This window comes from Tachysurus vachellii, chromosome 6 (genome assembly GCF_030014155.1).
Source record: "Tachysurus vachellii isolate PV-2020 chromosome 6, HZAU_Pvac_v1, whole genome shotgun sequence".
Lineage (NCBI taxonomy): Eukaryota > Metazoa > Chordata > Actinopteri > Siluriformes > Bagridae > Tachysurus > Tachysurus vachellii.
The window spans coordinates 20958606-20973022 of record NC_083465.1 but is presented as its reverse complement, the minus strand read 5'-3'; the positions used below and the strand labels follow the sequence as shown (position 1 = coordinate 20973022).

General features: G+C 36.7%; 1 protein-coding gene across 14 annotated transcripts in view; it reads right to left on the bottom strand.

The window, feature by feature from the left end:
- Positions 1 to 14165, bottom strand: part of ldb3a (LIM domain binding 3a) — a 51647-nt gene extending 37482 nt beyond the window's left edge. For 12 of the 14 annotated variants that reach the window (XM_060872840.1, XM_060872839.1, XM_060872841.1 and 9 more), the window contains exon 1: positions 7648 to 8008. In XM_060872840.1, the coding sequence (XP_060728823.1) occupies positions 7648 to 7743 (96 nt within the window). In that variant the 5' untranslated portion in view covers positions 7744 to 8008. The other 2 variants (XM_060872837.1, XM_060872836.1) reach the window with 2 other exon arrangements.
- Between the last annotated feature and the right edge of the window lie 252 nt (positions 14166 to 14417).

Below are 14417 nucleotides of genomic sequence, written 5' to 3'. Positions count from 1 at the left end.
TGACCTGCTTTATAGAGACCATTCATCCTCGGTATTGTAAATGTCATCACTAATTGGCTCTAGGAGCAGCCTGAGACTCCTGACATCTATGTAAAGGTTACTGTGGTGACAGTGCTGCTGATGCCGGGGAAGCCTTCAGGAAGCCTAATGACTCAATGTCTTGGAGGAGTGTTCCTGGAAACCCTCTGGATGACCTCTTCAGGTGCGGGATCCTGATTTTCTCTGACAGACATCATGTGGTGCAGCTTACGGTTCAGACAATAGTTTGTTTTCCTTAGATGCACAGGCGACTACTGCACTTCAGCACAGCACTGCCAAATCTAAGGGAGCTTTCAAATATGTGAATGAATTTGATCTTTGAGACATTTCATTCCTTGTTGTGCATCGTTCTCTCCACAATTGCACTGAAATGTTGACAGAAAACCAGGTCAGAGACCACTTATGAGAATTACTCCTACACCACCATCAAGGGAACCCTAACGTGATTCAATGCCTAGAAACACTCATCAACCCCAAAGTGAAGCAAACGTGTTGTGTATCATGGGTGTATGTGTAGGATATTATTGACAACTAAGAGGTCTCAGGTGACATGAAAGGAGAAAGAATGAGCCAATAAGGTGAGAGAGGACTGAAGGATTACTGAACTGAACAATAATAGCAAAGAAATGTTCGAGAGAGTTCATGCATCCATATTCTCCAAGCTTCTGGGATTTCTTATTTTTCCCCATGTCCAGCATTTAGCAGACAACCTTATCCAGTGCGACTTGCATTTTATCTCCTTTTTTATACAACTGAGCAATTGAGGGTTAAGGGCCTTGCCCAGGGGCCCAGCAGTGGAAGCCTGGTGGACATGGGACTCAAACTCACAACCTTCCGATTGGTAGTCCAACACCTAAACCACTAAGCTACAACATATTCCTGAGCTTGCAAAGTTGTGTTACCAATGAGCGAAAGACTTTTTTGAGACCTTATTAATCAGTGCTCCATTTAAACATCTATAATACGAAAACAAATCATACCAAAAACAGAAAAGAATTCAAAATCTAAAACTTCACTTTAATCCACTGTACAGAATGTTAAGTGAAAAGAGCCTTAACACAGATCAGGCTGCAGTGAGAAACACAGGATGTCCTTCAAGCGGATTGCACAGGACCAGTTGAGACCTGATCTGTTATTAATTCATAGTATGGACCCTAAAACAAACAAATAAATGCCTAATATGATGCTGTAGAAATGGGAAATCGATTAGCTGGAAACTGGAAGCTATTGGGTTTCTATCTAAACCTGAAGACAAGCTGCCACCGGTTCATTTGTGTTTCTCTGCTCTGAATGCACCAGTAGTTCTGCTTTCTACCCGATTTAGCAAAACTATCAGGGTGAGGAAAACTAAAGTAACATGTCACAACAAAGGCTTTGAATGTGCTAGGAAAGGATTAGCAGCACCGGCTCACGCTTTAACTCGGCTCATTCCGGCTGATGCCTGAGTGAATGGGAGGCTGATATGCCAGTTCAAATCTCCTGTTCCCTCACAAACACACACAAAAGCCCCGTTCTGTGCTGCCAAAGAAAGCAGAAAGAGGGAAAAAGTAGGCCAATGAGTGACAAGAAAAAAGAGAGGAAATACAGACAGCTAAGAAGACAACGGTTGAGGTTGGATTGTGAGGGAAACTATTCTTGATATTTACAGCCCTATCGTTGTTAAGGCTGATAAGAGGAACTAAAGTATATGAGCCACTGGTCAACATTACGCTTACGCCAGTACATTGTGTCTAAATATCTGAAAGAGTAAAAATACTTGCCATTTAAATCTGATACCACTTGGTACCGTCCGGACGATTTAGTCTGAGGTAGAAATATGACAGAAAGTATGTATATATTAGGAAAAATGTTGCTCATTTCTTCTAACAGGACATGAATAAGTATTTTCTAAAAATGTAAAATGTCATGCTGAGTCACGATGTATGATCTGGCACTGTTGATTTTTTAATTTTGATTAAAATTACCAATTTTTTCCAAATCACCTGTTCATATTTTTACCCAATGAGGCTACTAAATCCAGTGGCTCTCATATGTGTTTAGCTGTGACTCAGGAAAAAAATTAAAATATTAATTAAAAAAATATCTGAATGAATAAATAAATAGATTTATCTTCTAAGAATTAGGGTATTTGTGGATATACAGATATTGACTGCCAGCTCTTGAGTTTATAAATGGTCAGTTTATATAGTAATATTTTGTAGACTTGTGTGTCATACCATGAAAATTTTAAACCATATTTCCCCTCCATTCTGCTACAGTTTTCCAGTTTTAAATCAAGCCTGACATGAGGACAATGTCTAGCTAAGAACTATATAAAAGAACTATTTCGTGAACAAGCTTTCAGAAGCTATATTCACCGCAGGGAGGATGGAGCAGGCTGGTTTGCCTGGGTGTGGGAGCTCACTGTTGATATATATAACTCACCAATAATGCTGAACTGACCTTCAACAGCGTACTAAAAACAACCGTGCCTGTCAGCACACTCAGCTACTGGCTCTCATGGCACAGGACAGACTGGGTGTTCTCTTTAGTATACGCGAACATAACCAGCGTGTTATCTAATGACTGTGTGGAATGGCTGGAATCACAGAATATACAGCATAGCTTAAAAGCTAGCATTGCAGAGGGATGATTACAAGCAGAAGTGATCATTTCTTCAACACTACTGACTAATCTACTGTATATCGCTAAATGACAGACCGATATAATCTAAAGAACACTAGGAAAAATAAAGAACAAAAGGTATTGAAATTCCGGTAGAGACGTCACAGAATATTTACACTCAGTTTTGTCTGTGGATGAGGCTGAACCAAAGTCATAAATAAAAACCTTAAAAAATATGAGGCTAATGATATTAGACCAACCCCTAAAAGTCACTCTTGTGCATCAGTGGAGAAAATCAATATTTTTTCTTGGAAATTATGTAAAAGAATAAAAACCCATACAATAAATAGCTAGAAAAAAGCCCAGAAGAAAAAAATACTTTTCATGACAAGCTTCTCCAAACTACAAAACTATCTATCTATCTATCTATCTATCTATCTATCTATCTATCTATCTACCCAGCTATCTATCCATCCATCCGTTCACAAGGCTCTCTTTAATGCCTGAAATTCCCTGAATGCCCCATGCACACATCACTTTCTTTGGCAATTGTCTTGGACACTGTACAGTTTCAGTTATTTCCCTGCAGTGCTGCTAGAAACGATTTCCCAAATATCAAGTAACCAAGTCCTCTTCCTTCCACTGAATAAAGACCCCTGCCGTTTTAATGCATTGTTTTTTGCTCTTGGAAGAAAGTCATAAAAATTCTGATTCATGTCACATATCAAATACCTGATACAGACCACATAGTGTCTCAGATCGGATTTTGATGTCTGCTCAGTCTTGAAAAATCTGTTCGGTGTCACAGATTCATGTCACTTAAACCAGAACATGGGATTGTAGCCTAATCCACCACAAAAATCACAAAATCCTTAGAAACCTTCTCATACGCTATTCATTCATCCTAGACTTCATGCAAGCAAGCATGAATTCATAAAACCTGATCTTAATCTCTTTTTGGAAACCTAAGATCGGTCCAATAAATGTCATATGTATAACCGTTACATGCTTTAATACCAGTTTAAAATATCTTAATGCTCAGAAGCAGAAGGAATGGTATGTGGTATGGGGAGAAAAAAAACTTTAGAACCGTTAGGTCGTACATACCAGTGTGTCACCTAGTGTGCACACACTCGCAAACACACATGCTCACAGACACATACACACACATGTTTGTAATTTTATATTTGTAAAGTGTTTTTAATGACGTATGTGCTATAATGCCGGTCTATTAATAATCCTACATGGAGATAATATTAACCCTACCCTTAAACTCAGGAATTTAAATAGAAGTTGTAATTTTCCTCATGAGATCCAGCCAAATATCTCCCAAGAATAAAAATGATCTCGTATCCCCAACATAATAGGAATATTACAGTCCCCATAAAAACAATAATACAGAATGTTCATGTACAATTGTAAATATTTAGCAGAACATAGATAGAAAAGCATTACAGATGGAGCAAATCATAAAACGTGGACGCGATGTTTGACATTTCAGTCTACTACCTGATGACAGGAGAACACATTTCTAGTGCCACTGTCCTATTGGAGCAAATGTCACAGGGCTCTGTTACAGAAGATCAGGCAATACAAAGCCTACAATTTACTCATCACGTTCTGGATCCACACAACATATGTTCAGTAATGTTAAGTACACTAGCTCGAGTCCAGTCTAAAATCACTGTGCTACAGTTACAGTGTAATTACTTCACCCATTTACACCATTGTTACCAAAGACCTTTCCAGTAAGCTAAAACCTAGCGTGGGATTCAATGGAATTTACACTGAACAGCAAATTAAGCTTTTAGGAAACTGCACTGAATTTTTTTTTTTCCACATTCTTATTTGATTAAACTTGATATAATTAGGTCAGAAAAGAATAAACTCAATTCTCAAATGCCTCAGAAGTGTCCAGAGCCAAAAATACCCAAAAATAAAATCAGTTTATAAGCCAAAAATAAATAAATAAATAAATAAATGAAATAGATAAAATGAGGAGTTTAACAAAAAGGCAAGCTTTTAAAAATAACCAATAAGATGGCTAAACTTTTAGAAGGATTGTATTGTCATCAGTTTCTCTCCAAACACTGGGCGTCGTTAATCAATAGCAATAATATTCAAGGTGTGTTACTGATTTTCTTTGTCATCATATGCACATGCTTGTAAACACCAACCCATAAATTACCAAGAGGCAAATAAAACTCTCCACACCACAGCTGATTTACACTGTACATTTAGTGAAGTCCACAAGATTCTGGAAAAAGTGCTTAAAAATGATGATTAAATGGTGAAAGAGTGCTTCTTAAGTGTCCCGTGTGTTAAATCCTCCAACAATGCAGCTCAGTCACTGCAGTGTACTCGCTACCACCTCCTCCTTTTGTAAGGTGCCATTACTTTTGTCCTCACTGAATGACTGTTTGCCTTCATTTATAAAAATAGATTTCTTCAATCCAAATTGAAACACCCGAGTTTAATATTTTCGATTGAATTCATGAATGCAGTTGTGATTAATAAGTGATTTAAACCTGGCAGTGAAATCCTTATACACACTTAAATATCCAATTATACAATCTGTACACACTTAAATTACCAATTATACAATCTGTAGCAGCTTCTTTAGTCAGTTTATTCCTGATATGTAAATTTAAACAGACTCAGGAGTTTAATACTATATGAATATTTTCCCCAGCTATCTAGATATTCATGAATTTCTTGTTTGCACTAATGCTCCTTTGCAGCATTTACAAATATATTTGTTCATACACGGCTTGATAAACATCTCGGTATCTTACACGCTCTCTCATTTTCACCCTGAATGCCTCCTGAATGACGCTGCTGTATACCAAACCAGCCTGGACTCCTTCAGTAGGTTTTTTTTTTAATCCAAACTTCACACAGCAGTATTTATATCCGTCATCTGCTGCTCTCGATTATAAGAGCTGCAATCTAATGCTTCCTAAGAGCCATCTGTTTGACCTTTTTTTTTCAGGGTCTTATTTCCAAAACTGGACTTTTAGAAATGCCAAATGATAAACATGCAGTCCCGTTAAAGATTTAGTCAAAAAAGATAAGCAAGCAGGAAAAAATAATGGGTAAAAATCACTGTAACTGATTTGAGGGCTTGACCGGCAATTCAGCTCTGTGAGTGATGTGTTATTTTTAATTAAACAGGAATATAGCTAAGTTAATCTAGAATTTTAGGGATTTTTCTGTACCTGGGAGAATGTTATAGTGACCACTGCTAGCTCAGTAGCTCTCTTTCAACACATCAGTGTCATCAATGTTATGAGGAGTATTTAAATTATTACTGGATTGACTATATATTCAGAACACAATCCAAAAAGCAACCGTATCTCAGCCCCATTCCCCACTGGTTAGTATCAACCAGGATAATATCATGAGCATATTTCATCCTTTTAACGGTCACATTCATAATAAATCATTTTGTATTACAGTGCACAACTAAATATCCCAAAGAACACAAAAACAACTGGCACTTAGCAGTAGTAGTACCCCCATGCCCTCAAGTGTGTAGGTGAAATTGCCATTATTTGGGGGTATTTTTAGCAGAATGCCACTGAGCCTGTTTGCAGAGAGTCAAGCTTTGCGTCTCAGCTGTCACTGCAGTGACTGACTTGGCCTTCTGCTGCTGCAGGGGGAAAGCCTTCACGCCTGACTCACACATCCGAATTTAACCACCACACTCAAGCCAACTACCGTCCAAACTGAAGAATCCTCAGACAATCAGTGCATCCAACTATGTTTACTGTAAAGCCAAAATACTGTACCCAGGCACTAACGTATCATGGCTACGGCATTGTCTTTTAGATGGGCAAAACTTACGCAGGCCACAAAAGGGGGTTAACGTCACAGAAGAGATGTTAACTAGGAAAATGAGTGGACACACATTGTTCCTGACCACAAGGCATGTGAGGAGTGGTGACAGAATGGGAGAGGATCAGCGTCATGCAGATCGTTTCCAACTGCTACTGTTTGCCCCTTATCCCTTTACACACGGCTATTTTTCCAGAAGCCTTTCAAGCTAGAATGACAATTGAGTTGTGAACTTTTCCTTTCTGGAGAGCTGAGAATAGAAAAGTCCAGAACTCACAAAGACATGTTGATAGACAAACACACACACCAACCACTACTGTGCCGATACCATAAAAGATCATAATAACTATTATAGCACATTCTCAAATCTGATTGGTCAGAAAGTGCTTTTGTGGTGTAAAATACTGACACTTTCTATTTTACACTGGAAATTGAGTTCTCCACTTTCTCTGAATTATCTAACTTACTGACTCTAACTAGGTTTTCTAAATTGACATGTACTTAAGTAAAAAAAAAAAAAGTCATCATTGGCAAATTTAACAAAATTGGAAATTAATCAACTTCAGGGCATCACAATTCTCTATCAATGATGAACATGTCCTATTGTGTTTTATTTTTTACTTATCATACAAGGGATTTGATTTCAGGAATCACACATAAGAGCAATAATAAACTCAAGCAGAACACAAGACACTTAAAGTAAAATGCTATTTATGTCAAATATGGTGTCAAAAGGAAACATCTGATAAAAATAAAAACACTGTTTTGAGGCCAGCCATATTAGCCATAAACCTTCTTCACCAAAAACCTTCTTCACATAATAGAAGCAGATAAAATGATAATATCAGTGGCTGTAAACCATCAAGTATACCAAACGTTCCAATAGAAAAGGTCAGTCACATAATCTCACAGTACAGTCAGCAGTTGATACCAGTTGATAAACTGAACAAAACCCATGCTGAACTCAGAGCATCCTGAGCATGTGACCTGAATGTTGTTCATCCTATTTTGTAGAGTAAATAAAGAAACTTACTCTTTCATTCATTCATTCTCTCTCATTCAGGCCACACACACAGACACACACACACAGTATATCCATATAAGTGGTTTCTAAACAATCAGTGAGAATGAAGTGGACTTGAGGTGTTTGCTTTTTGACTTTCTTACCCGGGAAATAGTGAGGGGCATGTTGAAGTCCTTGCCTCCTTGCAAGCGGAAACCCCATGGTGCAGGTCCGGGAAGTGTCACAGTGTAAGTGCTCATGGTTCAAAATATTGCTGTATTATTTGGTTTCCTCCAAACGGTTGAAGAAAAATGGAGGTGAAGATCAGGATGATGCCTCTGAAAGAAGACAAAAAGTAAAAAAAAATAAAGATGAGAGGGGGAAAAAAGAAAACTGTTCTTCGTTGATAAAGAAAAATGCAAAAATCGATACTTTAACAAACAATACAGGCCAAACAAAAACTCTAACTATTACTAAGAATGAGTGCAAGAGACAGAAAAGAGGTGAGACTCAGAGGAAGAGGGTTCTTGCCTGCTCAGATGAGCTGGACTGACAGCCTAAGAATAGGCACCTCTCTGTAGAAACTGATAGCACAGGGGTATTGGGGCAGTGGGGTGGGGTGAGGGGTCCTTATATGGTGTGTAACAGGACACCCAGAATGCCAGGCCTCCCATGATTCACAGGGCTAATATAGTGTACTCTTATGCCAAAAGAGATTTCTAGACCCCATTGCTAAGGTGCTTCACCAAACTGAAGAGGTCTACAAAGTGGACAGAAATGAAAAAAGACTATGGAGATTATCAGTTAGTTTATCATAATGAGTAGGAATAAAATCAGATTATAACTTTTGCCATTTTGAAGCGCTCTGTATGTTTAATATCGTGACCCTGTAGTGCATCCATCATCCCCATAGAGCAAATTTCTCAATGTCATTGTGGTGCATAATGAATACTGCATGAAGAAAACTGACCATGTAGATACATAAATGCTAACGATGTCAGAGTGGTACAGAAATGCCACAGTTAAGGATGATGGAGTATAGGGAATACTGCAATGAGATGAAGACAGTATTTAAATGACCAATTTGTCAGGGTTTGTTCCTATAATATGTTCCTTCCCCACACATTCATCCTACATAAACAAACTCACAAACTCAGGGTCAAAGCAAGCCTGGAGACACATCCTGGACGGGGTGCTAAGCCATCGCAGGCCACAATCACACACAAACACACACTACAGACAATTTAAAGATGCAAATCAGCCTACAGCACCTGTCTTTAGACTGCAGAGGAACCTTTAATACCCACGGGAAAAAAACATAGCACAGGAAGAACATGCAAACTCCGCAATCAGGCCGAGGCCAGAATTGAATCCCAGACCGTGGAGGTTTGATGCAAACATTCTAACCAATAAGCCTCGTTATTATCAGTATATCCTTCCACAATACTGATATTTAAGCCAGACTCATTAGAGAGAAGACCTACTGACCTCTATATTGTTTTTGCCTATGTATATAAACCCACATTATTATTTTATAATAGTCAGCATGGGCAACAAGGCAAAAACACAATATGATACTTGACGGCATTTTTATAAAACACAAAATAAAGCATGATATTTACTTTTATTTACTTTTGCTTGATGCTTTGAACAGTGGTGGTGCATGGAAAAGCGCATTGATTAAAAAAGATTTAAAAACACACAGAAATAAGAAGAGGAAATAAGAGAGAATTAAAAGTCAATGGCTTAAAAAAAATCAATTAACTTGGTGATGTGAGTAATAATAAAGTCACTCTTGTAGAAATAGAGTACTTGAGATATTTTTAGAAATTGTACTGTGATGTTACCAATCATATGGATATGAACAATATTGATATTGTGATCATATTTTCTAGTAAAGTAGTTTGTAATGTAACTCAGAAATCCTAATCAAGTGTCAGTCTTGCCACTGAAAAATAAAATGTAAGCATAGCGAGAAATAACTTTTACATTTTCAATTTTCGCAGAAAGTAATTTGTAGTTATTTTTAGTGAATACATATTTCCTACTTTAATTACATGTGAAGGTCTATTTCAGACATGAATTAAAATGTAAAAAGTATCAGCAAATATTTTAAACTAATAATAAATGTGGTGGGTTTATTTTATAAAACAAATGTTTAAGGTAATATCTCTTGACAATCTCCGTCTATGTAATTCCATATCAATAACACAATTAATCCATGTGTAACTCTAATATACAAGTCACTTTTGAACGATCTAAATATCTCTATTCTGTTTAAAATGTCAAATAAATATGTTGATATGAAAAAGAGAAAAAAATCTCACTGCCGCTAAGCTTGTACAAGCAATAAGACATTATTTCCATTCAGCATGTGTAAAATGTCCTATAACAATGAAACTGCTCAAGCAAATTACAGAAATGTACTTCTGCCAAGATCGGATTTTTTTTGCTTTTAACTACAAAGAGATTAGACAAAGTTTGATGAACCACCTCACGTTGTTACATGTGTAGTGAGCACATCCATCAAGAGTTACGCTAATTAAATTAATAATACACCAAATGCCAACATTTTCTATGATCAACTTTTGCCGAAAGGGATCTTCAGGGATTTTTTTATATAGTTAAACATTCCTAGATTCCCAGAATCCATTCTAATATAGAAACGCTGTGTCCCTTTGCGTAATTATATACTATTCACAAAATGCATGTCTCCTTTTTTGTGAAGAAAAAGCACATTAATGTTGAGTGTGTTGCAAAAGAGTATGTAGGAACTGGGACATATTTACACATCATGTAACAGAAGAGAACGTCGCTGCTTAGTTGCGCACATGGCCAATGTAAAAACAATGCATTGCAGCTTTCCTTTATTCATTATCCCTTATATAACTTACACTATAGAATTGAACTTAACATTGATGCATGTTTGTAGGATGAATTCAGCAAAGCAAACTGTCACAAAACTGAACAAGGAGTTTAGCTATTAATAGATTAGCTAAAAAGGAATTGTCCACAGATCCACACTAATATACATGTTAAATAGTAAACCATCCAGGTACTTTTAGGATACTAATTTCAACATACTACAATTTGGGACACAAAAATTTTAGTTTCATTACTAATTAGGATGGAAAACAGGTGAATTGGAATGGTTGTATGGTACTGCATGAATTTGACGTTGATGATTATTTGAGTTAGTTTGGGGGTGAACTGTTAATATTGGGTGTGTTTTACCCACAGTGTGTCATGTGCAAAGTAGGGCAAGAACAGAAAATGTAAAAGAGCAGAATCTTTGAACATGAGCTGAACACACCACGAACACACAAAAAAAAGTGTTCAAAATTTCTAGATTTGAGTTTTTCATCATTTCTAGGTAGTGTATTACATATTAATAAGCGCTCAACCGTTTATCAATGATCATTTTGTAACGCATACTCTTCTTAAATCATTTCATTATTAAATCTTACCCAATAGAGGAAACAACCTGCAGATAGAAGAACAGCTTATAACAGCAGCTTTTTGGTTGGTTGTATTGCTCACAATTGCCTCTCCCAAATCAGGTTTCAAGCTTCGTAAATCACATTGTACAGTAAATGACCCACATTGCAAATTCCTACTAATATGAAAGACACAATCGTCAGCAGACCCTGCTAGTAAATCAACTTGAATGGTTTTGCAGGTGTTATCAAGTTTCAAACCCTTGTGTCTGAATTAAGTTCGTTCCTTATTTAAACCCAGTCCTCTGTCCTGCTGCTCTTTAATAACAATCTCTAAACTTACCATTTTCTTAAAGTGAATGAATTCTGATACTCCTGTGCTTTTAATATTATATACACTACAAGCCAGTAGGTACAGTCAGTGTATGAGTACGTTTCCCTGCCTCATTAAGGTGAAAAGTCCTCATATGGAAGTCTCTGAATAATGTCAGTTCTACACTCTGCTCCTACCGTACAGATAAGATGGAGCTGGTGTGCCGTCACAGGCTTGATACATGGATATGGAGGAGAGAGATAATCGTTTCAGCCCTGCCTGTTCACCCTGCCTAATTTGGGAGACCTCTATTGAGTAGCTAAATTTAGGGCTCTTTGTCAATGGAAGAATTTGAAGTAATGCTGAACGGTTCTGTAATCAAGGTCCTATACTAATGCCAGTGTGATTATAAAGAGTCAGCTACTGATACTGATAGGAGAACAATAAATACAAGCTGTATATAGGAATTTGTTAAAAAAAAAAAAAAAAAAAATTTACGTGTTTCTGTTCAACATGCCACCTAATAACAGTAAACACTGAGAGATACAATAATTGTAGGATATTAGAGGACTTTTTGATATATTTTAGAAATGTTCTGCTCTGCAATTGCCGCAATATCGTATTAATCTTTAATGTCAAGTCTAAAACAGTTATGTTGTTTGACTTTAACATCTTGACAGTTTGACAGTTATTTGAAGCAATATGAAGCAATGTTACACATTTTCCTAAACAATAGCATACCCTGGAGCCTTTTACAATTATTCATGTCACACCAGTCATTTGCCAGTGAATTCATCAAAACACAGCTTTGTACCAAGAACTTTCAGAAAGCAACGTCCTCCATTACACATGTTCTGTGGTGGAAGACATAATGGAACAGTTTTACCTCTGACAAAAGAGCTGACAGTCACTCAAAACTTGTTCTGTGAATGTTACAAGAATAAAGAAGAATAAACCTGTGATTTAGCAACAGAAAAGCAATCATCCTATCTGCAGTTTGAATCCTGATGATGACAAAGCCATCACTGGCTGAGCTCTCTGGGTGGAAGTGATGACACCCCCTCTGTCTACCCAGTGATATGGAAAACCATATGGAACAGCTTTACCTCTGACAAAATGCTGACACTCGAGTTGATCCATCTTCTCACATCCGCATATAAATAAAAAAACATACATTTTTCTGTTTTAGAATGTACTTGGATTATTATTATTCAATTTGGACCTGGCTTATAAAGAGCATCCACTAGACATGTCCCTGTGAATGAGCTGTTAGTATAGAAACGATAATGTATTAGAACAAGAATAAACCTGTTATTTATCAACAGAGAAGCATTCGCCCTGTCGACCTTTTGTACCCCAATGATGCCACAGCCATCATTGGCCGAGCTCTCTGGATGTAAGGAACGTCATACCATCTGTCTACCCTCTGTTGATGAAAGCAGCATTAGCCAGTCGCAGGCATCCGTGAGCTCAAACATGCAGAAATACTTGTCTCTAAGTATCCAGTCGCCCTTTGTTAAAGCAGGAGCAAGCAGCAGTTTTAAAGATTCACATCTAAGAGTTTAGCATGATAGCCTTCATCCTGCTTGCAAGGTAGCTGTCAACAACAACAAAACATCTGCTGCTATATATTATGGTTATATGATATAATAGATATATAATGACATCAATAAATAAAAATTGCACTAGTTTGCACACTGGTGGTATAAGAGGAATAAAACGCTTTGGGATCCACATAAAGCCCTAATGCACACTGCAGATTATTTTCATATTCATTAGTATCAGAGTTAGACAAGCATTTTGATTATATAGTGAAATAAGGGGTACAGTAAGTGGGATAGATGCATTCATGTGGTTTAGTATAGAAAAAGAAATGAAAAAGAAACATCCAAGCCTTGTGTTGAAGAGTTAAATAAAAATGACATCATTTTTGTTAAAAAGTAACACAGTCATAAAGTATAACATAAATAAATATGTAAAGTTTACAAAAGACAAGATGTAGTGAGTTAAAAAATAATATCAAAAAATAAGGTTAGAATAATTATAAATATAAAAAATAAATATAAAAATAAGGTTATAATAATTATAAATATAAAAAAAATATATAAAAATAAGATTATAATTATAAATAGAAAAATAAGATTATAATAATTATAAATATAAAATTATATAAATATAAAAATAAGGTTTAATAATTATAAATATAAAAAAACTAAATATAAAAATAAGGTTATAATTATTATTATTTTATAAACTCGACATACAGAAATCTAGAAATCATTCCAAATATACTTATAAGTTTAAATATCGTTTTTAATTTCTATACAAATATTTGACTAACATAATCTATAAAACACTTTAAAAAACAATTAAAATGTGTAGTTTTATACAATAACAGTTGTCACTCCTTAGTGTTTATCACTCAGTGTATATTAGTGTTTATATTAATCCAACTGGATACAAACAAATCACTTTTATAAGTTAATTTAAAACTTTATTCAATCAAAACGCCTTTTTTTGCTCGTTTCTGTACTGTATAGCTACTTTAAACAAGCTGCTTATAGCTATCGTGTAACTAACGGGAAAACAGTCTAACGACTACTAGTTAGCATGATGCTAACCGTAAACAGGTGCACGCGCCGGTCGCGTCCGATTTGGCGCCTGATGTAGGCAGCCTAACTAGTCAACAAGTCGAGCACTAAACCACCTGCTGTTTGTCCTGTTGCGTTGAAAAGTTTTTGAAAAAAGTAAGTGGAGATAAGTGACTCCATTTACAGTACGTGTTTCTGACTACTTGCCCGTAGAGATGTGGAGTCGTGTCCCCAACTCCGTCCTTCTGCTGATCCGATTGCAGGACTGAGCGCTACGGAAGCCGCGTGAGAAGGACGGGGCACGTGGAGGGGCATCTTCATCAACACCCGTCACTCCATAAAGCCACACCATCGTCTGTGGTGCTTAAAGGGCACTTGCAAGGAAGAAATACTACCCACGCTATTCAGTGTGACCCACTCTGATGGTCATTTACTGCCTACGCTATAGGTGTTAATTAAAGTTCCATAACAGGTGAAGTGGAGCGTCGTGATTGGTCAAATTAACCCCAGGGTGGTGACGTCATCAACCCAACACAATAAACCCCAACACATGGAGGTTTACATGGAGGCCCTATTTCTGCCACGTTTGGTTC